Source organism: Procambarus clarkii, chromosome 44 (assembly GCF_040958095.1).
Source record: "Procambarus clarkii isolate CNS0578487 chromosome 44, FALCON_Pclarkii_2.0, whole genome shotgun sequence".
In the NCBI taxonomy this organism is placed as follows: Eukaryota; Metazoa; Arthropoda; class Malacostraca; order Decapoda; family Cambaridae; genus Procambarus; species Procambarus clarkii.
Window position 1 is genome coordinate 22,054,311 of NC_091193.1, and position 25,519 is coordinate 22,079,829.

General features: G+C 40.8%; 1 protein-coding gene across 1 annotated transcript; it reads left to right on the forward strand.

Moving 5' to 3' along the window:
• Positions 1-14,214: 14,214 nt before the first annotated feature.
• On the forward strand, positions 14,215-16,042 carry LOC123745162 (uncharacterized). Its single transcript, XM_045725472.2, has one exon. It carries the CDS (start codon positions 14,815-14,817, stop codon positions 15,904-15,906), a length of 1,092 nt encoding a protein of 363 aa, XP_045581428.2. The 5' UTR covers positions 14,215-14,814; the 3' UTR covers positions 15,907-16,042.
• Positions 16,043-25,519: the final 9,477 nt, after the last annotated feature.

Here is a 25,519-nt window from a genome sequence, read left to right on the forward strand (position 1 = left end):
TCTATCACCCAGTAACTGGTGCACATAATCTTGCATCCTCGTCTTGACCTGTCAAAAGTGCGCTAGCTGTGAAGCCAGAATCCTATATATGACAAGTATATCAGAGAAAACAGTACATGGAACATGAGGACCTGGCTTAATTACCTTTAGTTTGAGGCTTCCATGTGATCTAACCGGATAACCCTACCCAATGACATTAATGGCCACTAATGATAGATAATGGGTTTCGGATAGACACTTAACTTGAATTTGTAGACAGCGTGTTGATAATGGTACACTTTTAGTTTCCATAACACTACGTCCAAGTAAATTTAACAGGAGCCGAATTTGCTCCCGTGTGAGCCTTTGGTCTCGTATAACAACAATGGCTGCCCTCCTTCCTCCACTCTGACGCCTGGCTTACATTGTCCAGATTTCAGAACGTGATAGAAGGGTCACATTTACTCTACTTTAATATTGATAATTAAGTTAATTTATATAAGATGTTTTTATGATGGTAAAGTCCAAAGACTAATGTATTTAAGAACAATTCCCAGCAGAATAGCTGGTGAATTATAATAGTATGTGGTGATGATATCCCGTTTTCTTTAGACGGTAATTCCACTACAAGTTACGTTTTCTATGGGTAACTTGTTGGTAATACAGTTATTATCTGTATGAATATATTAAATGGTGTCGGATTTTCCGACATAATTCCCCAGGGGGCTGCTCACGGGTCGAAGTCCTATTTAGAACAGACGAACAAACCGATACTCCTCCTTCGGATTATTAGATTAATTTGATGTTAGTAAGTTAGTAATCACACATTTGTGTGTCTGTTCGTACAGGACGGATGTCCGTACTAGAGTTGCAGGGGTTAGAAGTCTATGCGATTTCATTTCCCTGTCAACTCTTGAAAGGCTAATATTCAAGCCTTATTACATATTATTTAACCCAGAAGACTGGATGTGAACAAGTACTACAGTCAAGTATGATTCAGGGACTGCAGTGAGATCAGTGACATTAGATATAACTTGAAGTTTCTTCAGGTAACTGGTCACTGCTATATAAACACTGAGGCCCATGGAATACATCTTGATTAAATAATAAATGTATCAAATCAGTCATCAGATTTATTAGGTTTAATTTAGTTAATTGATTCAGAAGATTGAATAGCTCATCATTAAAGTAAAGTATGGTTCTGAGACTGCAGTGGGTTCAGTGACATTGGTCGCAGTGACTTGTAGCTGTTTTAGGCTACTGTTCACTGATTTGCCACTGAGGCCTCATGAACTCATCTTCAGCTTTAAATGATGATACTAACATCAACCTCTGTTGGTATAGTCAGCTGTAATCTCCTTAGTATAATGCTACTGGAGAAATATAATCAGCTGACAAATTAGATTTCTACTGGTATTGTTTATCTGCAGGCATAGGTCTCCTCAGGCTTGATACTGGGCCTGAGAGTAATTTACCTCCTGCAGAGTTTAACATGGTTATACCCTGATATTTAGTAGGGCTTACCAATGAATCGATGACAATAGTCTGTCCCTACAAGGAGACCGAAGTCGGTGAGGTGATCAGACTTAATATTATCTGCCAATTTTATTCCTCTATTTCTCAGGAATTTGGCTGTTGCTCGCAGACCTTGAACTTGTAGGTCTACTGGTATTTTGTCCACCACAATGGCTTGTACTCGACAGACGTACCTGCCTAAGCGTACTGATGGTTGTACCACCTGGTAGACTTGAGGTCCTGCATCTGTTACAAACCCTGAGATGTGAATGACATCTGGGCTACAGGCCTTAATTGTAATTCATCTGCCAACCTTTTAGTGATGTATGTTCTCTGGGATCCTTGGTCAAACAACCCACGGGTATGGACCTTGGCCCTCTTATTCAGGATGGTAATTTGGGCAGTAGGCAAAGTCGTATTACCTTTAGACTTTGCCGATTGGACACTGTTTGTTTGTTGCACCTTGCAGTACTGTACTGTGGTGGGAATGCTATCTTCCACCTTGGGTTTGGAGACGTTGTTTTGGTGTCTCTGCACAATGCTGCATGGTGTTGACCTTTGTTACACCTATTACAGGTGTGTAATTGGGTATCACAGTCGTTGATGTTATGTTTCCTGAGGCACCTCGTGCAATGTTGCAATCTTTGAGTCGCTCAACACGGGCGTCACTATCAGGAAAATTAGGGCAGTGGTACATTGAATGTTTCTCATTGCAGAACAAACATGTTCCATAGCTTCCAGTACCCTTTGGTGTCACGTTCTTGGGTGACACAGTAACTATAGGCTTGGAGGGTCCCACTGCATATACGCCCACACTGCCACTGTTCCACTTTGGTGTTGAATTATATTGTCTAGATTGATTTGGTGTACCTTTGGTACTCTGTGGTTTACTATTATTAGTTTCTGAGGGTTTACTTGGTGGTTTTAATTTGTCATGTGTTCGTAATTGATGAACTACTGACTTTAAACCTTCAGATATTTCATTCATGGATAAGATACTTTTATTGTAATGAGCACTCATTTGTCTCAATATGTCCCTAGGTATTTTCTCCTGGACAATTATTTTCAAGACCCACTCAGCCCCGTTTGTATCTGCTGTCAGGCTGAGGGCATTGATCAATGATTCTACCTCCAGCTTGAAGACTTGGAGTGAATCAGCTGAAGCCTCCGGTGGGGGTAAATGCAACAGCTCATGAACTAAATGTGATGTTCTTACTTCTGGATCAGCATAATTATCCTTGAGGAGTTTTACTGCCAGATCATAGCCGTCATTAGTTAATCTCAGATGGGATACTACTGTTTTAGCCTCACCTGATAATTGGCCTTGTAAATAAGAGAATTTACTACTCTTTGGTAAAGATTGTTTTGAGTCTACAAGGTCAACGAATTTGTTCCAAAATTCGTCCCAATCTTCCTCATCTTTTCCTGAGAAAGTGGGTAAATTAATTGGAGGGAGTCGAGCTTCTGCTTGACTCGTATTAGATGCAACTGTTGTTGTTGTTGCTGTTGCCTTGTTCTGGGCAATTAATTTGACATAAGGCTGTAACGTGGCCTGAGTGTGATCTTCATAATTCGCAAGATCAACCATAATGTCGTCTATTTCTGTTTCTGATAAATTAGTGTTGGCAAGTTCAGCCACATATGTTGCTATTTGACATTTGATTTGCTCAAATTTACCTGCAGCTGCTTGATAATAGCTTTCCAGGTCAGCATAATCAACTTGAGATTGTTGTGACAAATCTTCACATTTCTTGATCTGTCTTGTTAAGTGGCCTTTAAGACCTGCAAGGGTTCTTTTCATTCTCCCTGCATTATCCATACTGGCTAGTTGGTGAAGCCTTGTGGGACTTGTACTTGGGCTGCTCATAATACTGAACAAACACTAATGGTAGCCTAGGGTAAATTCTGCACTCACTAGGCAATAATCCTACCTCTACTAGAGGTTAGCACTTAAAATTAATACACATTATATATATACAATCATACACACTAATGATTTGAGTGATAAACCAGTGTCACTGGAAGTACCTTTAGGTTAGCTCTTCTATATCACCCTAGGATGGTAGAGACACTAATTAATCACTCAAAGGTGTAATGATCATAAGTAATTTATTATATATACACAACTCAACTCGAGTTGATAAAAATTACACCCAAAATAGGGTCTGCACCATTCATTAATGGTGTTAGGTTGTTCAATATAGTACAACTGACTATTGTAATAATGGGACTAGGCTGAGCAATAATAGTTCAACTAGTCAATGGTAATATCCTACCCTGTTGTGGGTTGGCAATTAGTAAATATTATATTGAGAACACTAGTGCAGTATATATTAAATAATTCTCTATCTTGGAGAAATAATATACACAATTATTGATAATAGCCTCTTAATTAGCCTCTATGAAACTTCTATTATTATCTAGAAGTATTAAATATTATTAGTGACCTCGCGAAATAAAGTCCACAAATTCGTAGATAATCTCTCGCGAAATGTAACACCACGAAATCCGTGAACAATCTCGCGACACAGTCACTAATTTGGCTGGTTTCTATGTTAGCGCTGTCATTTCACGAAATAACACGCCACCAAATATCTGTGGGTGTGCATGAAACCGCTGACGAAGCTGAACTGGGCTGAGGGAGGCTCCTGAGCTCCCTCGAGGCTAGGCTGCCGTCTTGACTGCTGGCCTTTGTTTAAATCACACTGCACTAGTATATTTAATGAATCCACTGGATAACTGGTTCATCCGGTACTAAGATGACCAAATGTGGGTTCAAAGGATCAAATAATCCGTCATCCGGTTCGAAGATGACCAAATAATGTGGGAACCGACCTGTGAGATTTATATTTATTTAATTTATATGAATTTATATTTACGTTAATTTATATACTTCGATAGCAATTTGTATAATGATAAGTGGACTGTATTTCTGCAATAATCTCATAATCTCACAAATCGATCCTCTACACATTAGGGGGGGTTTATATTACACATATGCAGCCAATCAAATTACAGTAATAGCTACATACATTGATGAGGTTCCTTCTCTTATAGTACAGCAGGTTAGTCCACCAGGTATAACTAGAGTGTAGACACCAAATTATCCTCTTTGAGGTAGCTTCTATCACCCAGTAACTGGTGCACATAATCTTGCATCCTCGTCTTGACCTGTCAAAAGTGCGCTAGCTGTGAAGCCAGAATCCTATATATGACAAGTATATCAGAGAAAACAGTACATGGAACATGAGGACCTGGCTTAATTACCTTTAGTTTGAGGCTTCCATGTGATCTAACCGGATAACCCTACCCAATGACATTAATGGCCACTAATGATAGATAATGGGTTTCGGATAGACACTTAACTTGAATTTGTAGACAGCGTGTTGATAATGGTACACTTTTAGTTTCCATAACACTACGTCCAAGTAAATTTAACAGGAGCCGAATTTGCTCCCGTGTGAGCCTTTGGTCTCGTATAACAACAATGGCTGCCCTCCTTCCTCCACTCTGACGCCTGGCTTACATTGTCCAGATTTCAGAACGTGATAGAAGGGTCACATTTACTCTACTTTAATATTGATAATTAAGTTAATTTATATAAGATGTTTTTATGATGGTAAAGTCCAAAGACTAATGTATTTAAGAACAATTCCCAGCAGAATAGCTGGTGAATTATAATAGTATGTGGTGATGATATCCCGTTTTCTTTAGACGGTAATTCCACTACAAGTTACGTTTTCTATGGGTAACTTGTTGGTAATACAGTTATTATCTGTATGATATATTAAATGGTGTCGGATTTTCCGACATCAACATCTAAAACATTTTCGTTATTATACAGTTGTGATTACTTTTTTTTCGGTAAGTATGGTGGAGAGGAAGAGCTGTAGCCGCACAGAACATGGGATGTATTATATGTGACAACAAACCTAAGTCCTCAACCACACCAAAATTAGCAAACTTAATCGTCGGAACAGAGTGTTCGTGAGTCAACAATATTTGGGATAGGAGAGGGTGAGAAAGAGAGAATGATGATTATATCTTATTGCAATGCATCTTATTTTATTGTATAAACCTTCTTTGGGATCAATGGTAATTAATTAATACGCACACTCACAGAAAGAGACAGATCTCAACCCCCGCAAGTACAACTAGGTGAGGATACACACACACAAATCGGCGACTAGAAAGGCGGGATCCAAGAGCCAACGCCCGATCCTGCAGGTACAAATAGGTGAGTACACACAAAATAAATTAACACTCCCGTTACTGGAAGATATAAGAGTTAAAGGAAACATTATAACATGGAAAATTCTTAAGGGAATAGACAAGGCAGACAAAGAAAGATTATTTAGACCAGCTGTTAAACGAACAAGGCGAAATAGGTGGAAACTATGTTCCCAAGTAAATCACAGAGACATTTAGAAACATTTCTAAGTATCAAAGTTGTGAGTTAATGTAACACACTCAAAAGTGACGTTGTAAAGGCAGACTCCATGCACAGCTTCTACTGTACATGTGACAAAGCCTAATGGTTCGGGAGTTAAGAGGCGGGTCCCGAAATCTGAAGCTCAACCTCTCGCAAGTACAATTAGGTTCGTGTAATTAGGTGAATACTCAGGATGCCCGGCGTGTTTCAAATGGTGGCAGTATTCCCGCGTCTTCGTCAAGCACAGAAGCCGTGGCCGCTGCCAAAAAAAACTGGCCAAAAGCAAAATTAAATTATAATAAAGCGGTATTTATTCATTTGTTGACGAATTTATAATGTTCATTTGTCAGGATCCTCCTCATCGTAAAAGCCTTTCAAAAGGACGTTTTAATGAATGTATTGTCAGTGAAAACGAGCTGCGTTGAGCGGGGGGAAGCTGCCCGCGCACCCTCCTCCTCTGAGGTTATCTGGTATGATTCGTACGCGGATTACTGCGTGCAGCACAAGGCCCTCGTCACGCTGCCCGGCCCTACCACACCGCTCTCCATGCCAGTGAGAGCCCGGGGAGAAGGGGCAAGGGGAGAGAGGCAAGAAAACGAACGAGAGAAGATTATATATTTTATTATTCGTGCGAGGCGCCGACTCTGCGCCGGGACAAGGGTTATCATTTAAAACATCGGAAACAATTCGATTATATATTTTCCTCCTCCTTGAGGGACGGTGTTGGGGCGCCTCTGCCCGCTCCTGGTTCGTAACATCTCCACTGACCAGTGGTTTGCATCCACTCATTATTATTCAAACGACATGAAATAACATGACGCATAAGTTGCATCGGGAAGTCATTTGTAACCTTGAAACCTTGCCCGAAACGCTGTGCGTTTTAGTGGCTTTAATGTACTAGTTCTATCTAGAAATCCAACACTGTTTGTAACTCATCTTGTCTGTAGGTACTTTTATCTGAATAAATATTTGTTTATTTAAACATTTAAGAGAAATATGACCGGGAAGGGTGATGAAAGGTTGTCTTAGCACAGAGGAAACATACACGAATATTAACGACTATTTAGTTTTACTGATGGTGCCTTAAGCCTAGTGAAGACCTCAATTGGGTGTGAACCGCTAGCCTCAGGTTGCTAGTGCAGGCTAGTAGACTGGACTCATATCTCATGCTCCCAAACCTACTTGGTTGAGTCGGACAATGAAATATGAGAACATTAGAGTGATCTCGACTTGGTTGTTTGCTATGCACGTCAGACACCCAACATACACATCCGAAAATAATGAAGTGACAAGGTTTGGGTCCGTCCTGGACCAGACCATTATCAGGTCTTGTAAAGGAAGAGTGGTAGAGAAAGTCAGTACATAAGGTAACAATGCCAGGTGAAGGACGATAAAATGTAACTGTATCATATGAGTTAATAAGAATATAGAAAATTACACAAGTCTTAATGGCGGAAAGAAAGAGCTGAAATTGCGTCAAGAGATATAGCAACATAAAGGAAAAACGAAAGAGATCCTTAATGGAAGGGAAAGGGGAGTGGGTGAAGCTAAGTCAGAACACGTTCAAGGTTAGAACATTTATGTACTGAGAAAGGCAAGAGACAACAGCAACAAAGCCAGGAGTAAGGTTCATATTGAGGGGGGGGGGGTGCTATGTATGCGAACCGAGTCAAGAAGACAGCATCTGTGAAGAGTAAAGGCAGGAAAGATTATTTTAGAAGAAAATCAGCCTAATGGATAATTAGAGTTCATAACTTGACAAAGGAAAGTATTGTTGTGTCTACAGACTAAACCGTATTTTTGTGTTCTTTAAGTCTGCCATTAAGAATACGTTCAATTTCGCCGAAGTTAAGAGCAAAAGGAACGTGGAATAACGTACCCAGCACCATTGGAAGCAGGAGCAATGTGAACCAGATTATTACAAAGCGTGTTAGTTTGTGGAAAGTCGAGATTTACATCAATAGGACGAAGGGTTTGCGTGAGAATTTTGAGTCCAAATATGAAGGGGGAGGCACAACACAGTGTTTCAGGTGTTGGGAGCCGTTCTGGATGAAGGAAAATTCTTTAGCCTAAGAATAGCCACAATTTAATAAAATTTAAGGGATAACCAAGGCGGGAGAAAGACTTATAATGAAGATAAATTTCAGAATCAAGAAACTGAGGGTCACTAATTTGTAAGACCCGGAGGAAGGAGACGAGAACAGTTTTCTTAACAAGGTGGATGGTAGGAAAGGAAATGAATGTACCTGCCGCTGTACATAAGCTTGCGGCAGAGAATGTACCTGCTCTTTGTACATAGAGAAAGAGAAGCCAGACTCAGAACTGCGAACATGCACATCCAGGAAATGAATAAGGGAATTTGTTTCCCATTCAGCTGTGAAATTGAAAGAAGCCAAATTACTCAGAGAGGAGAGGACATAAGGAAAACACTCGAGTCATGAGGCCAGAGAGCAAAAATATCATCAACGTATCGAGGCCAGAGAGAGGGACGAGTACCAGTAGTGGGAAGAGGAACACTTTCAAGGTAGTCCATATATAGATTTGGAAGAACAGGAGAAAGAAGAGATCCCAGAGCAACACTGAAAGTTTGAGATAAATATTTACCATTAAAAGAGAAGGAGTTAGAGCCAACACAGTCTTATGAGTTCAAGGAAAACATTAGTAGGAAGCGGGAGATGAGAGAACATCATCAAGAGGAATATTAGTAAAAAACGAGAATCAACATCAAGATTAAGCACCTTACAGGAGGGCTGCAGGCGCAAACTTTCTATGAAGTCCTGAGAGTGACTTCATTGATGGTGTCATGAGGGAGGTCAAGGTAAGCATGGTAGAGGGAGTAAACCTTGTATAAAACAATAGTACTTAGAGTATATCAAAACTGGTGTATGAAGGTGATACAGTTGTGTCAGCAGAGGGAAGAAGACCTATGTAGACGACTTGAATATTTTATTGAAGTACATGAGAGAAAACCGGCATAAAATAATGTGGACAACAATAAATTGAAGGTGGTGGAGAGAGAAGGAAATTGTGTGTGTGAAATGAATGTTAATGGTGAAGTGCTGGATGTGGTCGACCAGTGTAAATACTCCGGCTGTGTGAGTGCTACAAGGGGTTGGGGCTGCGCAAGTTGAGAGTCGGGTCGTTAGCGAAGGAAAGTGGCTGGTGCAATTAACACTTAGTAGATAGAACAGATGCAAGCAGAGGTCTGCACGAAGATGTGTTCGTGACGGTCCTTACGTCAGGTTGTGAAAATCATTAGGCAAATCGAGCCTTGCATAGTAGGCCGAGAAGTGCGTTCTGGCTACTAGGTACGACATATATATATATATATATATATATATATATATATATATATATATATATATATATATATATATATATATATATATATATATATATATATATATAATATATATATATATATATATATATAATATATATATATATATATATATATATATATATATATATATATATATATATATATATATATATATATATATATATATATATATATATATAACTGAAAACTCACACCCCAGAAGTGAGAGAAGTTTCAGTTGCATATTGTCCTGGGGACCATTCAGGCTTGTTCGCATATATATATATATATATGCGAACAAGCCAATATATATATATATATATATATATATATATATATATATATATATATATATATATATATATTATTAAATATGACCGAAAAAGTAAGATTAATAATTCTAACACGAATTTTCTCAATCTTTCGTACATTATGCTTCACTGTTGGAGGTAAATCAAAAATCACTTCTCCAAAATTCATTTTTATTTCTAGTCTGACGCGACACGGGCGCGTTTCGTAAAACTTATTACATTTTCAAAGACTTCACAAATACACAACTGATTAGAACTTGCGTTTCCCTGATTTTATATCTACATTTGAGTGAGGTGGGAAGGGTGATGTGGCATTACATTTGAGTGAGGTGGGAAGGATGATGTGGCATTAACACAAGACAGAACACTAGAGGATATTAATAGGGTATTAAAAGTATCAACACAAGACAGAACAGAAACAATGGGTATTGAATAGAAGTGTTTGTAGAAAGCCTATTGGTCCATATTTCTTGATGCTTCTATATTGGAGCGGAGTCTTGAGGTGGGTAGAATATAGTTGTGCAATAATTGGCTGTTGATTGCTGGTGTTGACTTCTTGATGTGTAGTGCCTCGCAAACGTCAAGCCGCCTGCTATCGCTGTATCTATCGATGATTTCTGTGTTGTTTACTAGGATTTCTCTGGCGATGGTTTGGTTATGGGAAGAGATTATATGTTCCTTAATGGAGCCCTGTTGTTTATGCATCGTTAAACGCCTAGAAAGAGATGTTGTTGTCTTGCCTATATACTGGGTTTTTTTGGAGCTTACAGTCCCCAAGTGGGCATTTGAAGGCATAGACGACGTTAGTCTCTTTTAAAGCGTTCTGTTTCGTGTCTGGAGAGTTTCTCATGAGTAGGCTGGCCGTTTTTCTGGTTTTATAGTAAATCGTCAGTTGTATCCTCTGATTTTTGTCTGTAGGGATAACGTTTCTATTAACAATATCTTTCAGGACCCTTTCCTCTGTTTTATGAGCTGTGGAAAAGAAGTTCCTGTAAAATAGTCTAATAGGGGGTATAGGTGTTGTGTTAGTTGTCTCTTCGGAGGTTGCATGGCTTTTCACTTTCCTTCTTATGATGTCTTCGATGAAACCATTGGAGAAGCCGTTATTGACTAGAACCTGCCTTACCCTACAGAGTTCTTCGTCGACTTGCTTCCATTCTGAGCTGTGGCTGAGAGCACGGTCGACGTATGCGTTAACAACACTCCTCTTGTACCTGTCAGGGCAGTCGCTGTTGGCATTTAGGCACATTCCTATGTTTGTTTCCTTTGTGTAGACTGCAGTGTGGAAACCTCCGCCCTTTTCCATGACTGTTACATCTAGAAAAGGCAGCTTCCCATCCTTTTCCGTCTCGTAAGTGAAACGCAGCACGGAACTCTGCTCAAATGCCTCCTTCAGCTCCTGCAGATGTCTGACATCAGGTACCTGTGTAAAAATGTCGTCAACATACCTGCAGTATATGGCCGGTTTCAAGTTCATGTCGACTAAGACTTTTTGCTCGATGGTACCCATGTAGAAGTTTGCAAACAGGACACCTAGGGGAGAACCCATGGCGACCCCATCTACTTGCTTATACATGTGCCCATCCGGGCTCAAGAAGGGTGCCTCTTTAGTACAAGCTTGGAGTAGTTTCCTCAGAATACTTTCTGGCATGTCAAGAGGAGTACAGGCTGGATCACGATACACTCTGTCGGCTATCATTCCGATTGTCTCGTCCACAGGTACGTTGGTAAACAGCGATTCTACGTCCAACGAGGCTCTTATCCCTGTGGCCCGTGCGCCCCGCAGTAAGTCCACAAATTCCTTTGGAGACTTACCAAAGATGCCCACTTGGGGACTGTAAGCTCCAAAAAACCCAGTATATAGGCAAGACAACAACATCTCTTTCTAGGCGTTTAACGATGCATAAACAACAGGGCTCCATTAAGGAACATATAATCTCTTCCCATAACCAAACCATCGCCAGAGAAATCCTAGTAAACAACACAGAAATCATCGATAGATACAGCGATAGCAGGCGGCTTGACGTTTGCGAGGCACTACACATCAAGAAGTCAACACCAGCAATCAACAGCCAATTATTGCACAACTATATTCTACCCACCTCAAGACTCCGCTCCAATATAGAAGCATCAAGAAATATGGACCAATAGGCTTTCTACAAACACTTCTATTCAATACCCATTGTTTCTGTTCTGTCTTGTGTTGATACTTTTAATACCCTATTAATATCCTCTAGTGTTCTGTCTTGTGTTAATGCCACATCATCCTTCCCACCTCACTCAAATGTAATGCCACATCACCCTTCCCACCTCACTCAAATGTAGATATAAAATCAGGGAAACGCAAGTTCTAATCAGTTGTGTATTTGTGAAGTCTTTGAAAATGTAATAAGTTTTACGAAACGCGCCCGTGTCGCGTCAGACTAGAAATAAAAATGAATTTTGGAGAAGTGATTTTTGATTTACCTCCAACAGTGAAGCATAATGTACGAAAGATTGAGAAAATTCGTGTTAGAATTATTAATCTTACTTTTTCGGTCATATTTAATAATATATGTCTACAGGAAAGACTGCTACCAAAATATACTAATATATATATATATATATATATATATATATATATATATATATATATATATATATATATATATATATATATATATATATATATATATACAATCACAGCCTGGTTGATCAGGTATTCTTTGGAGGTGTTTGTCGAGTTCTCTCTTGAACACTGTGAGACCCTCCCCTGGACCTCCCCTGGACCTCCCCTGGACCTCCCCCTGGATACAACCCCATAACAGTTGCATATTGCATTAGGTGAAAGGAAAAGTGCCCAACTATTTATGTCCCGCCCGAGAATCGAACTCATGATCCCCGATTGTGAGTGGAAAACGAAGCCAACTGTACTACCAGACCCAATGAATGGACAAATGATATATTGTTTAATATCTGTAACCTACTTTTACTATTACTAACTTCTTTCCTCTGGGCTGTTGCCTCCCCGCCCCATGGAGGGGGGAACAGGATGATGATAATCTATATATGTATGTATGCATGTAATTTATGTATGTATATGTACATGTATGTATGTGTGTAGTAGGCATATAGCATTCTTGTGAGACTATGGAGTTGCGCTCTGGTTGCCGAGGCTGGAGTTTCTTCTCTAGGGCGCAAAGCCAAGGTAGATCCATATGTGGAGAAGCTGTTACCCATGCAGCAGGTCCCCCCCTCTCCACGTTGCTGAAATTGTCCAATGGGAAGGCAGACGTCAATACGCTTGATTTCAGCGCCGTCGCAGGAGCTGCCAGAACGAGGTTGAAGTCAACAACGAACTGCTTTAGGGGCTGCAGCTCCGGATTTTTGACTCCTGAAGCCCGTCCCAAAAGTGGGTGTGGCCGCGAGGCAGCGGTTTGAGATCAGGGTTTTCCTTCCTCCTAGATGAGCTGAATTCCCAGGCTGTCGAGTCCCATCTACCCGGAGGAGCTGGTTGTAAGGCGCCTGAGGCACGAGCTGGTGCACGAGCACGAGGACCTGAAGGGCCGCCCCTGGTACTCCTGCAGCAGGCTGGTAGCCTCGCTGAGGGCCCTGCAGGACCTCCCGGGGGAGGCCTGGGAGTCCTCCGGGGTCCTCCACGCACTACAACACACAACTCAAATATCATAACAATAATAATATCATCACCATTATTATAATATTAATATTGTAATAATATATAAATTATAATATATAATATATATTATGATAATAAAACAATAATTATATATTGTTACAATATTAATATTATAATAATGATGATATTATTATTATAATATTTATGTTGTGTGGGGTAGTTCCCGGAGGGCTACCGGGGAATACCACATACATACGTACAGAAAATGTATATGTATATATGCATGTAGGTATGCGAAATCTTCCAAAAATCTCTTCAGTACTAGTGTTGAATGAGGTGTGTACAGTGATGTCTGTGTAAGTGGAGAGTCAACCGCTCACTGCCCGTGCCCAATTGATGCACTTAACAGGAGAAAGGAGAGGAACCAATCCTAGGGAGGAGGAGGAGGGTAAAGAAAGCAATGTTTGCCAGCCACAGTGAGAGGATGGTATATAAGGCGGCGGCAGCCACCACAGTCATCCACACACTACCATGAAGCTCCTGGTGAGTGGCGCCTCCTCCAGCTTTTGCCGGGATCGTCTTCCCTGTGATTATACGCTCCTGCCCCACACCCTCACCTGCCCCACACCCTCACCTGCCCCACACCCTCACCTGCCCCACACCCTCACCTACCCCACACCCTCACCTGCCCCACACCCTCACCTGCCCCACACCCTCACCTGCCCACACCCACACCTGCCCACACCCACACGCACTCCCGCCCAAATCCACACGCTGTTGCCCACATACCAGGCGCTAGTGCACAAACACACGCTCGCCGGCTTCCACAAACTGCTGACAGAAAGTGAGCGATGCGGTATTCAACAAGTTTCAATATGTAACTTTAGACATATCCTGTCAGTCGTCAGCTTGAAATGTGAGTGGTGTGCAGGGCTGTAGCACACTCCCGCGACGATGAACTTCCCGACCCTGGACACCACATTCGCAGTTTGCTTCACCAATTCCTTGCCAACATTTTGTTTTACCGCCTTGATATCTGCCTCGTTCAGCTTTACATGATTGTATCGGCAGAATACAGAATATGTCAGCAATATTTTTCAGGTTGTATTAAAAGGACCGGGATGGAAGTACAATGGACCCATTATTGGATACTTGAGCGATCGCGTGTGAGCTAAGGGCATCGGCCCACCTCACATCTCTGACGCGTAAATTCTTGGTAATTTTTAGATTTCCAAACTTAACATTATTTCCTTGGCAGATGTGATATAAACAATTAGTTTGCAATATATAGGTAAATAGGGTAAACACATGTGGCGTTGCCACATATGGTCACATATTTGTCGAGACGTTGTAAATAACAACATGAAACGTTCTTGGTTGTGACGATATCCTCCCTCCTTCCCGCCCCCTCCCCCCAAGGCAAGAAGAGAGAGCTGCCAGGCGCATTAACAGGATGGGACTCGAGCCAACACTGGGTGCACTTGCCCATTGTACCGGATTATTCTATATCTCACTCTGAAGCGTTATTTTAACATATCACTGAAGCATTTTAAATATTTGCAATACACAAGAGAAACATGATCAACAAAAGTGTCAGTCGAGGAGCTGAGTACTGTGCAAACATTGTTATTATACGAAAATGTTCTATAAAACAAAATATGAACGGACTATGCCAGTACACTCAGTTGAATACCTCCCGTCTAATGTCAGAAGCTTCTTTAATTGTCAAACGTTAATTTACATCGCACGACGTTCAGTAGAAGCTAACATGTTGTTTCTTCCTCAGATATTGGTCTTGGCGTTGGCGGCTGCCACGCGAGCCTCCCCTCAAGGCTACGGCCTGGCTACGCCCTCTGGTCCATCTTTCTCCGCTGGCGGTGGGTTCGCGGGCGGCTCTGGGTTCGCAGGCGGCGCTGGGTTCGCAGGCGGCGCTGGGTTCGCAGGCGGCGCTGGGTTTGCTGCAGGTGGTATTGGCTTCTCAGGTGGTTCCGGTTTCTCCTCCGGAGGTTCAGGCGGATACTCTGGTGGCAGCTGTGGCGGTGGACAGATTCGTCATGTGGACGGCAGCTGCGTTACTCCCGTGATCACCCGCAACCTGTATGTGTACAGCGCTCCTGCAGCGCCTCCCATTGTCGGCCCTCGACCCTATGTACCTCCACCACGAGTTGAACACAACATTTTGTTCATCCGCACCCCAGAGATTGGTCCAGGCCAGGAACCCATCGTGGTGCCACCACCTCAACAGAAGAACGTTGTGTACGTCCTCAACAGGCGACCCGAGCACGACCAGAAGGTCATCCACGTACCAGCACCAGAACAAGAAAGTCCTCAAGTGTTCTTCGTCAACTATGGAGAAGGAGACAACCCGACGCTGCCTACCGGTGGAGACCTGCAGTCTGCCCTCAGCTCTGCTGCCCAAGGTGGCGGTGACGTCATTGGTGGCGGCGGTGGTGGCTTTGGTGGCGGCGCTGGAATCTTAGGTGGCGGTGGTGGTGGTGGTTTTGTGAGCGGTGGTGGCATTGGCGGCGGCATTGGTGGTGGCATTGGCGGCGGCATTGGCGGCGGCATTGGCGGTGGCGGAGGTTTCGTGAGCGGCGGCGGCATTGGCGGTGGCATTGGCGGCGGCGGAGGTTTCGTGAGCGGCGGCGGCATTGGAGGTGGCATTGGCGGCGGCGGCGGCGGGGCGTACAGCGCTCCCCCTGCGCCGTCAACATTGTACAGAGGACCTTAACTAGCGTCATATGATGGCAGATCTCTCTAACACCCCATGTTATTGTTTCTGTTAAACATGGTGTGGTAATCTTGTCAGAGGGTGAGACTGCTCCCGCCAGCGGTCTACGGCTTCGCTTACTGTATGCTTCATGTTATCCACACAATATATTTTATTATGTAACTCATAATATTATTATCCTTATAAATTACTTTGAAAAATACCAAGAAATTTCTTGCCCTGGTTTCACTTGTCTTCATAGATTCGTTGCTTAACACAAAACAAATATATATTTTTTTTAGATTGGAAAGATTATAACTTAGGTTACATACTATATTTTTATACCGCCACTGTTGACACTTAAGTATTCTTTATTCTCGACAAGAAATAGACTAAACATTAAATACTTGTATATAGACTGAGAAATACACTTATTGGTGTATATATCGTTGTAAGTACTGTACAACAGCAACAGTACTGAACCACGAACAACAGTACATCTGAACACCGAACAACAATGCTGAACACCGAGTAACAGTATTGAACACTTGAGCAACAGTACTGAACGCCGAGTAACAGTATTGAACACCGAGCAACAGTACTGAACATCGATCAACAGTACTGAACACCAAGCAACAGTATTAAACACCAAGAAACATTACTGAACACCAAGCAACAGTATTAAACACCAAGAAACATTACTGAACACCAAGCAACAGTATTAAACACCAAGAAACATTACTGAACACCAAGCAACAGTATTAAACACCAAGAAACATTACTGAACACCAAGCAACAGTATTAAACACCAAGAAACATTACTGAACACTAAGCAACAGTATTAAACACCAAGAAACATTACTGAACACCAAGCAACAGTATTAAACACCAAGAAACAGTACTGAACACCAAGCAACAGTATTAAACACCAAGAAACATTACTGAACACCAAGCAACAGTATTAAACACCAAGAAACATTACTGAACACTAAGCAACAGTATTAAACACCAAGAAACATTACTGAACACCAAGCAACAGTATTAAACACCAAGAAACATTACTGAACACCAAGCAACAGTATTAAACACCAAGAAACATTACTGAACACCAAGCAACAGTATTAAACACCGAGCAACAGTGTGGGAATTTCCCAGCAGGTGTTTATGTTAAGATTAATTATAATTGAGTGGAGTGTAAAGAGTGGACTGGATCATTATATATACATGCTCGGTGTAACCACTTACACAACCTGGGAGGGTTGATTTAATATTGCTAAATCCACCGTATAATCTTATGTAACCATTGATTTAGTAAATCATGGTAATTAATAAATTTCTACACAGTTAGTAGACTAACTACAATTCTCAATAAGTTTAGAGGGCTTAGCTGCCGAGTAGATTTGCGTAAGAAACGTTAGGGAAGCTTCTCAAAGAGTCAGTCAAAATTATCCCCTGGTTGGTGGTGTCGAGCCCACGTGAAACCCTTAAGTTGAGGCGGCTGGCTCACGGTTGCTTATCTCCACTCTGCGGTAAACATACAACGTAACTCCTGCAGTGCTAATATTTCAACCTGTCCTCTTAAAAATAACGTCGCTTTTGACCGTTTACCCGTATGGCCGAAAGTGGACGCAATTTGAAAATGAAAAAAAAATGAAAATGAATTTGGAATTTTTTTTCAACAACAGTAGGTTAAGGGTCCTCTGATAGGTTAGGTGGGCAGGAAATTCGTATAAAGTTTCAAAACGTTATGAAAAACGTTAATTGAAAGTTTCCTCTTCAAACCATACCGAGTAAGCCGGACGATTCAAACAGAAAACGGGACAGTACGTCACTTGTGAGTCGATATCATTTAAAATTACGTCCAAATTTGGCCATAGTGCATATACGAGCCAAAAGTGACGTTATTTTTAAGAGGACGGGTTGAATATTTCCCCAGTTAATCTCAAATGACTACAATAACTTCCTTTTTAGACCTAAACTTACTCTGGATGATTAAGATCTGCGGAGTAACGGCCGGCTAATTCTAATACAGGTAAATGTGACCATAAATCCCAATAGAATATTAATAACCGACCGGACACAATTTCCCTTGTCGTGTGAAGCTAGCAGCAAAGTCTGGGAGCCGTGGTACGTCGGATGACCCCAATATTGGACGATGCTAATCGGCTTGCTTCAGCAGGGATCAGCTGGAGCTCGTGTTGTCGTACAACCCGTTCTCGCACTTTCTTTAAGTCAATATTGACTTATTAAATACGTGCATATGTGACATACTAATTTGTTGTGAATATTTTAGTTTACCTTGAAAAGCTTCATAGAAAACACCGACCTTACCTAACCTTCTTAGTATGTTGAGATAAGCATCTTATTGCTTCGTAATTTCAATTATTACTTAACCTATACCTATAATAGGTATAGGTTATACCTATTATTACTAAACCTATACCTATAATAGGTTAAGTAATAATTGTAATTACGAAGCAATAAGATGCTTATCTTAACATACTAAGAAGGTTAGGTAAGGTCGGTGTTTTCTATGAAGCTTTTCAAGGTAAACTAAAATATTCACAATAAATTAGTATGTCACATATGCACGTATTTAATAAGTCAATATTGACTTAAAGAAAGTGCGAGAACGAGTTGTGTCGTGAGAGTGTGGGCGAGTGACGCGTCCTCATCCCTCGATCGTGGGGAACGTCCAGAAAATTAGTCACGCTATTGAATTCGTCTCGTTCACTAACGAGACAATATTCGCGTCATTTTACACCCTAATATTTTACATCAAATTCCAGAAAACCATTTTTCATTGTTCATAACACTGGATCGAAAAGTTTTTCGTGATTAAAAGCACATTTAATAAGTTCTGTATACGTGACGGGATTATTATTCTGCCCGTGAATCAACATGTCACGGATGTGGAAATTTACCTTGGGACGGATATACATATGAATTCTTTACATAACCCCTCAAATATTTACACTCTGGACACACACAACATTACGTGCTTCTGGAAGTGATCCTCTTAGAGTCTGAAGACAAACCACCTTAACTGCTCGCCTGCTTCTTGGAGAGTTAAAATGCCCTAATTAGGAACACTAAAGAAAATATAACTAGTTTTAATATAGCTTTAAACAAATCCGTTTTATTATTTTTATCTCTTAATTTTCTGTCTCCCAAAAAGAAAAGCTAGCATGTATAAAAGGCATTGTGCTCATCACTAGTCTAAGAAGAGTTATGCAGGAGAAAGGATTGTTTACCTTTCACCAGCATGTATGGTAAACTTTCTCCTGAGTGACAGCAGAACTTGGCTGCTGGCGCTGTTGACCCACCTGTTGTGCGGGAGTAATGATAAACTGCGACTTCCCACGAGCGACAAGGCCGCTGCCAAAGTCCGGTCACGACCAGCACCAACACTACCTCCTTCATCCTCATTCCTCCATCATTACCTCCTTGTCCAGGAGATTGGCCTCGCTCCCTCCACTCTTCTCAATTTATAAGTGGTTTCTAAGCTGCTTCAGCTCAATACAGTTGAGCAAGTGGTGGTTACGGGAATGTTTGTTTGGTCGTTAATGATACTTGTAATACTTTGTTTCTCCTGACTTTAACTCGAAAGGGTTAGATCAATAATTCTAGCACGAATCTTTTCTGTATTTATGAGGATAAGCGTTTAAGAACGAAGTTTAAAAATGAACAATCTAAAGTTTATTTTACAATTTTATTGGATCTAACGCGCGTTGCTAAATAACTCGTTTCGACGAAGCGCACTTTCGGAGGCAGAAACTGAATACAAATTTGACAGATGACATTATATTTTTCATGTAGGATGAGGTGAATTTAGATGTTACCAGTCAAGGGGATACCCGATATAAATATTACCTAGAACCCACGACTGGGTAAAAAAAAAAAAAATACCCGCGACTGGGTTAACTAATGGTGGTCTTTACGGGTTCACCATAGCCCGTGCTACATGGACATTTCGTTCTGAGTAGCTAAATCTAAAAGAACAACAACCCGCGACTCGGTAACACCTCACATCACCTCACCCAGCAGGGAATGTTCGCTGTCATCTCTCCCAAATTTGTGTTCAATTTATCTCTACCTACGACGATGATGAAGTGTTTTATCGTAACGCATCCTTCAACGCCACCTCTTAATTTTCCATCAAATACCTTTTGAATATATATATATATATATATATATATATATATATATATATATATATATATATATATATATATATATATATATTGTATATTATTATTGTTATTGTATATAACATATATATATATATATATATATATATATATATATATATATATATATATATATATATATATTCATCATTCATGAGTTGTCTTAGGTATGGTATATTAATAGAGACTTTGCCAATATTTTACATTTGCTTATATTTCAATATTTATATAAATATAAAACAAATCCTTGAGTGTGGTGAGGCTATACAATAGTTGTGAGTAGACATGAGTATATACACTCCTGGGGAGGGGAGGGGGGGGGGCACCAGGGACACCATCATGACACAGATCACTCTCTCCTCACCGGTCAGGTCATTGCAATAGGTAAAGGGTAAGTTTACCTGTGCAGATCGCTTGCTTGCAGGCTGCACCGTCACACTCCTGAATCAACAAGACCTCAAGTACATCCAGTTGGGTTTAGGTATTGTTTGAGGGTCTGTGTAGTTGTTTTACTTTTTTCCGGGAAAAGTCTATAGAGTAGTACAAGGTGTGCAGGTGACCTGTTGTGCTGTGTTTACCGCAGACGCCTCACAACTGATTGGTCCTGGGTTTGATTCCTGGGCACGGTTAGACATTTGGCCACTTCTTCTTATACCCGATGCATTTGTAGACCTAGCAGTAAATATGTGCCTGGGTGTTAGCCCACTTTTGTTGGTAGCAACTACTGAGGTATATAGAATAGTGAGGCGAGATAAGACCTTGGCTGACAGCATTTGGATCACATTAAAATTTCTTGTGTTCAGCTCCAGGAGTACGTAAAATAATTAATGTTAAATAAGTAACATTAGGGAATGTTAAATAATTAATGTTATAAATTATAAGCCTCTCCTAGAAGCCTTATGGACATGAGTGTTATGTATTAATAATTTAATTATTTCAGTCACACAGGTTAAATAAGGTAGTTTTTCACTCACCGAAGTAACATTTTTTTTTTTAAGTATATTTAATTTAAAAAATTACAAATTAGAGACATAAGTGTAATTTGTAATTACACTTATGTCTGATGTGCTTATGGAACCTGGAATCTGATGTGCCTATCAGTTGCGGGGCGCTTCTTATTCGTCAGACGGCGAGTCTGTGTTTGCGGGAGTAACTGCATGGTTACCCCTGCAGTAGAAGACTGAGAGAATGTCTCTACAGTCGTGCTCCCTCCATATATCACCTGTGGGATGGTTCCCATGTGGAGATGATCATTAATTCTCCTGAGTATATGGGAGAAGGATTGTAGCACATGCGGTTATACATGAGCTCTTCTAATTTGTGCAGAGAAATCTGATAGTTCAAGTCATATTCGAGCTGGGACTGTGCAAGTGTTAGTCTAGTTAGCTGGGAGAGTGCAACATGAAATATCAAATGATAAATGATAAATCTTGATACGCCCCCATATCAAGGGCATTTGGTACTTTCAAGTATTGAAAGTGAGGCCTGTGTACTATTCAGGTTTATCATTTGACGAGAGTGTATATATATATATATACTCTCTCTCTCTCTCTCTCTCTCTCTCTCTCTCTCTCTCTCTCTCTCTCTCTCTCTCTCTCTCTCTCTCTCTCTCTCTCTCTCTCTCTCTCTCTCTCTCTCTCTCTCTCTCTCTCTGTCTCTCTCTCTCTCTCTCTCTCTCTCTCTCTCTCTCTCTCTCTCTCTCTCTCTCTCTCTCTCTCTCTCTCTCTCTCTCTCTCTCTCTCTCTCTCTCTCTCTCTCTCTATCTCTATATATATATATATATATATATATATATATATATATATATATATATATATATATTGGTGTATACTGGCAGCAGGTTTTCTTTCAAACATGTTTCATTGAATATGACCGCATATTCTGTATTTATTATTTTCTGGTTTAGGGCTTCTATCCCTCTAACTATTTTCTTAGCATCAGGGTTTAATTTCAATTAAGCCCTGATGCTAAGAAAATAGTTAGAGGGATAGAAGCCCTAAAACAGAAAATAATAAATACAGAATATGCGGTCATATTCAATGAAACATATATATATGTATATATATATATATATATATATATATATATATATATATATATATATATATATATATATATATATAACTGAAAACTCACACCCCAGAAGTGACTCGAACCCATACTGCCAGGAGCAACGCAACTGGTATGTACAGGGATGCCTTAATCCGCTTGACCATCACGACCGGACATAAGGAAGTGATACCCGAAGCTATTTGAACCACTTCCCCGCCGGCACTCGGATGGTAATCTTGGGCATAGCATTTTATCAAATCACCTCATTCTTTGGGGCACACGTGAGGAACACAAATGCAAACAAGCCTGAATGGTCCCCAGGACTATATACAACTGAAAACTCACACCCCAGAAGTGACTTGAACCCATACTGCCAGGAGCAACGCAACTGGTATGTACAGGGACGCCTTAATCCGCTTGACCATCACGACCGTACATAAGGAAGTGATAGCCGAAGCTATTTGAACCACTTCTCTCTCAGGCTCGCGCTCAATCTCAGGATTCAGGCTTGTTTGCATTTGTGTTCCTCACGTGTGCCCCAAAGAATGAGGTGATTTGATAAAATGCTATGCCCAAGATTACCATCCGAGTGCCGGCGGGGAAGTGGTTCAAATAGCTTCGGCTATCACTTCCTTATGTCCGGTCGTGATGGTCAAGCGGATTAAGGCGTCCCTGTACATACCAGTTGCGTTGCTCCTGGCAGTATGGGTTCGAGTCACTTCTGGGGTGTGAGTTTTCAGTTGTATATAGTCCTGGGGACCATTCAGGCTTGTTTGCATATATATATATATATATATATATATATATATATATATATATATATATATATATATATATATATATATATATATATATATATATGTGTGTGACTTTATTTTAAAATTTCATTCCACTAAAAGGGTTACAACATTGGTTACATGCAAGGGACACGGCTACTTGCCACAGGTTGTACAGCTCCTCCAGCTCCTCAGATGGGGGGCAGGAACCATGGATGCAGTGAGTATTTCCTCTCTGAATCACCACACTAAGGCACTGAAAGAGAAAACTGGCGGCTCTAGGGTCTCTAGTCGTTTCAATTAGCTTGGACCCCAACTCCTTCAAAAAACTAGCAGCACTTTTACCCCAGGCACCTTTCCAGGAATGTCCCAACAGGAATTTCCTTAAGTACTTTCGTATTTTAATAATACATCTTCAGAAGGAATGATTTACATGTCAGTAAGTTTGGTCATATATATGCAGGAGAGAGAGGTGAAGTGAAGTGAGGCACAATGACAAATATATGAATGGGATTAGGTGGATATAAATATGAGCTGCATCATATGGGCCAATAGGCCCATACATGGATAATAATAGCATAAGATAATAGATATTAACAATGAATTAGTGAGACAAATGTGTACCAATGATTCTACTCAAATCGCCCTTTAACTAATCAATCAAAAATGGATCTAAATTATATAAACCACTGCTAATGTTCAAATTACATGATTTTGTGATCTGTATTAAAGCAGATTCAATTATGTTCCTATTGAAAGTACTTTTACAATTCGTTATTGAAGAAGCCATCTCCCAGTCAATTTGGTGAGAATTTTCTGACAAATGAACAAACAAAGCATTAGACAATTGGAAATGTCTTACAGAGTATTTTTGTTGCGAAATTGTACATTTCAAATCTTTAGATGTTTGCCCAACATAGAACCGATTACAGTCTTTACAAGGTATTTTATAAAGACACAATTATCACTACGAGGGCTGTTTCTAACTAATAGTTTACCAACCATTGGTAAACTATTAGTTAGAAACATACATATCAACTACGTATTTCGTAATTAAACAATACATGTATATCAAAAAGTTTCAAAGCCTTGACCATATTTTCAAACCCAGAAAAGTATGGTAAACATAGCACATTCTTTGGGCGAAAGAATGTGTTATGTTTACCAAAATAAATCTTGATTATTATTTTGCGGAATTAGAAAAGTGTAAAAGAGTTGTGAGGCGATGATAATGGGTGAGGCAGGTGAGAAAGAAAGAGAAGTGGACCATGATACAGTGAAGGAAGGCTGGCGTCATGGTGACAAGCGCTCCAGTGATCACTGGTGGGAGGATCCTGTGTACATGCTACGTCTCTCTGCTGGCCACCTCCACTGGTCGCTTCACCTGTTGTTTTGTTTTACATTTAGCTACTCAGAACGAAATGTCCACATGTATCACGGGCTACAGCGAGGGCCTTGCTTCTTATCAGACCGGGCACCGTTCTCAGTCCTCACATCCCAGCACTTTCAGCACTATTCACTACTTTCCAAGTACTGTATATTATATATACAAGTACTGTATACTATACAGTACTTTCCAAGTACTGCATAGTCATACTGGTGTAGCACTTGCTCCTGGTAATTACGTTTACCTATTTTCACCTCTTCCTGACTTGGTTGTGGGTCTTGGGTGACAGATAACGCTTATGTTTTCCGGTCTGGCCTCAGTTAAGACCGCTTATGGTGAGCGACAACGAACTGTGTTGAACACAATTAAATACAAATTATCGGGGGAAACATAGGCTAGAAGTCCATTGGAGCAGGTGGTTGAGGGTACACGATGATGCCTGGTGTTACAGTGTCTGGCATAATATCATACCTAAGAGGCAGTTGATACCCAGGAGACCAAGCTCATCCATAACTCACTATTAACAATGTTAGATACTTGGATGTGATAAGGATACATTTGAGATACAGAATAATTGCTTCAGTGTTGCATGGTGGTCGCTGTCTGCTGCTCTCTGCGTGTGGGTATTGGCATACCACGCCACACCTGCTCAAATTATATGTGTACGAGGTACTATGTCGCATACCCATGGCGCCTATATGTAACATGTTCCTTGACGCTCCTCAGCCTGTTTGTGTCTGCTGGGCTCCAGCTCTCGGCTTTCGCCTCTTAGTATTCATGGTGCGGCGACTCGCGAATGTTTTCTCTGAGGCAGTGGATGGCGTCGGCCCCGACCGTCACCACACACTGGGATGCGTCCGTGTTTCTCCTACTCATGTGCTTCCTCTGTCTACCTGCGGCTTCTCGTCCACGTCCCACCAATACTAAAGACACGGGTGTTATCTACCTTGTTAGCCCTGAGTATTGTACACGTCGTGGTCATGTCTTCTCAGATTCTTATATTTTCTAGTTATATAACATTCTGTTCCCTCATCCTGTCTTCAGATTTTCCGATTTCGCACATGCCGGTGATGTGCCCGTGTTTACGTGTGCTTCTGGTCAAAGATGGGTGTTGTGTCGAGTACCAGCTTCTTCGGTCTCCTTCCATTTTAATTTATCGTCGTCTTGCCCTGCCTGCACAAATTATATTTGTACGAGGTACCAGGTACGGGGTACCAGGTACGAGGTAC

What these genes read in the sequence shown, in the direction of transcription:
- LOC123745162 (XM_045725472.2), top strand. Translation starts at nt 14,815, where the DNA reads ATGTTCTATAAAACAAAATATGAACGGACTATGCCAGTACACTCAGTT.